The sequence below is a fragment of the Merops nubicus genome, unplaced genomic scaffold (genome assembly GCF_000691845.1).
Source record: "Merops nubicus isolate BGI_N331 unplaced genomic scaffold, ASM69184v1 scaffold33755, whole genome shotgun sequence".
NCBI classification, from domain to species: Eukaryota; Metazoa; Chordata; class Aves; order Coraciiformes; family Meropidae; genus Merops; species Merops nubicus.
The window spans coordinates 1,859-2,531 of record NW_008609469.1 but is presented as its reverse complement, the minus strand read 5'-3'; the positions used below and the strand labels follow the sequence as shown (position 1 = coordinate 2,531).

The window sequence follows — 673 nt, the reverse complement described above, 5'->3', positions numbered from 1 at the left end:
CCCATCTCATGGCGAGTGCGTAGACGTGGTAGATCTCGTCGGGGAAGTTCTCCTGGCGCTCCTCGGCCAGCAGGTGCAGCCCGGCTCGGCGGATGATCCTGCGCACCGCGGCCAGGTCCCGGCAGACGCTGCTGTCCACATCGTCCATGATCACGCCCTCCTGAGCCATGTTGTCCTTGATGACCACGATGCCGTTGGGCCGCAGGCCGGCGCGGCACCGCTTCAGGAAGTCGGAGAGGTGGTTGTCAGTGAGGTGTCCTGGAGGGGCAGAGCAGGGGTTAGGGGACAGGGGGTGACCAGGGGAGGGAACGGAGGCTGCGGTTGGGATCCCTTCTCCACCAGGCAGCCATTTGCAGGTGAAAGCTTTAGCTTGGGGGTGTCCAACTTGTGTCCCACGGGTGCTATCCAATTTCATCCAGCCCCCCACCTTTGCCCTGGCCAACAAAGGCTTGGGGGAAGAGACCCCACACTGCAGTGGGGTCTTGCCCTTGCAGTGCTCACAGAGGGCAGCTCCCTGGCCCCCCACCCATGCTGTGATACTCATCCTTCACACAGACCTCAAGGTGTTCTCCCCAGTGCGTGGGGCACCCACCCCTCGGGGGAAGCTGGAGAGAGGACGGGCTGGCGAGAACCCCCCAAGCCCAGCGCCTCTCACCGATGACCCACTGGATCC

General features: G+C 64.0%; 1 protein-coding gene across 1 annotated transcript in view; it reads right to left on the bottom strand.

Moving 5' to 3' along the window:
• Nucleotides 1–7: 7 nt before the first annotated feature.
• NTMT1 (N-terminal Xaa-Pro-Lys N-methyltransferase 1) overlaps nt 8–673 on the bottom strand; it is a gene marked incomplete at its 3' end in the record, with an annotated part of 1,228 nt that continues 562 nt past the window's right edge. The window contains exon 3 of the mRNA XM_008940607.1: nt 8–434. Coding sequence (XP_008938855.1) covers nt 8–434 — 427 coding nt within the window. The remainder of the gene's footprint in view (nt 435–673) is intronic.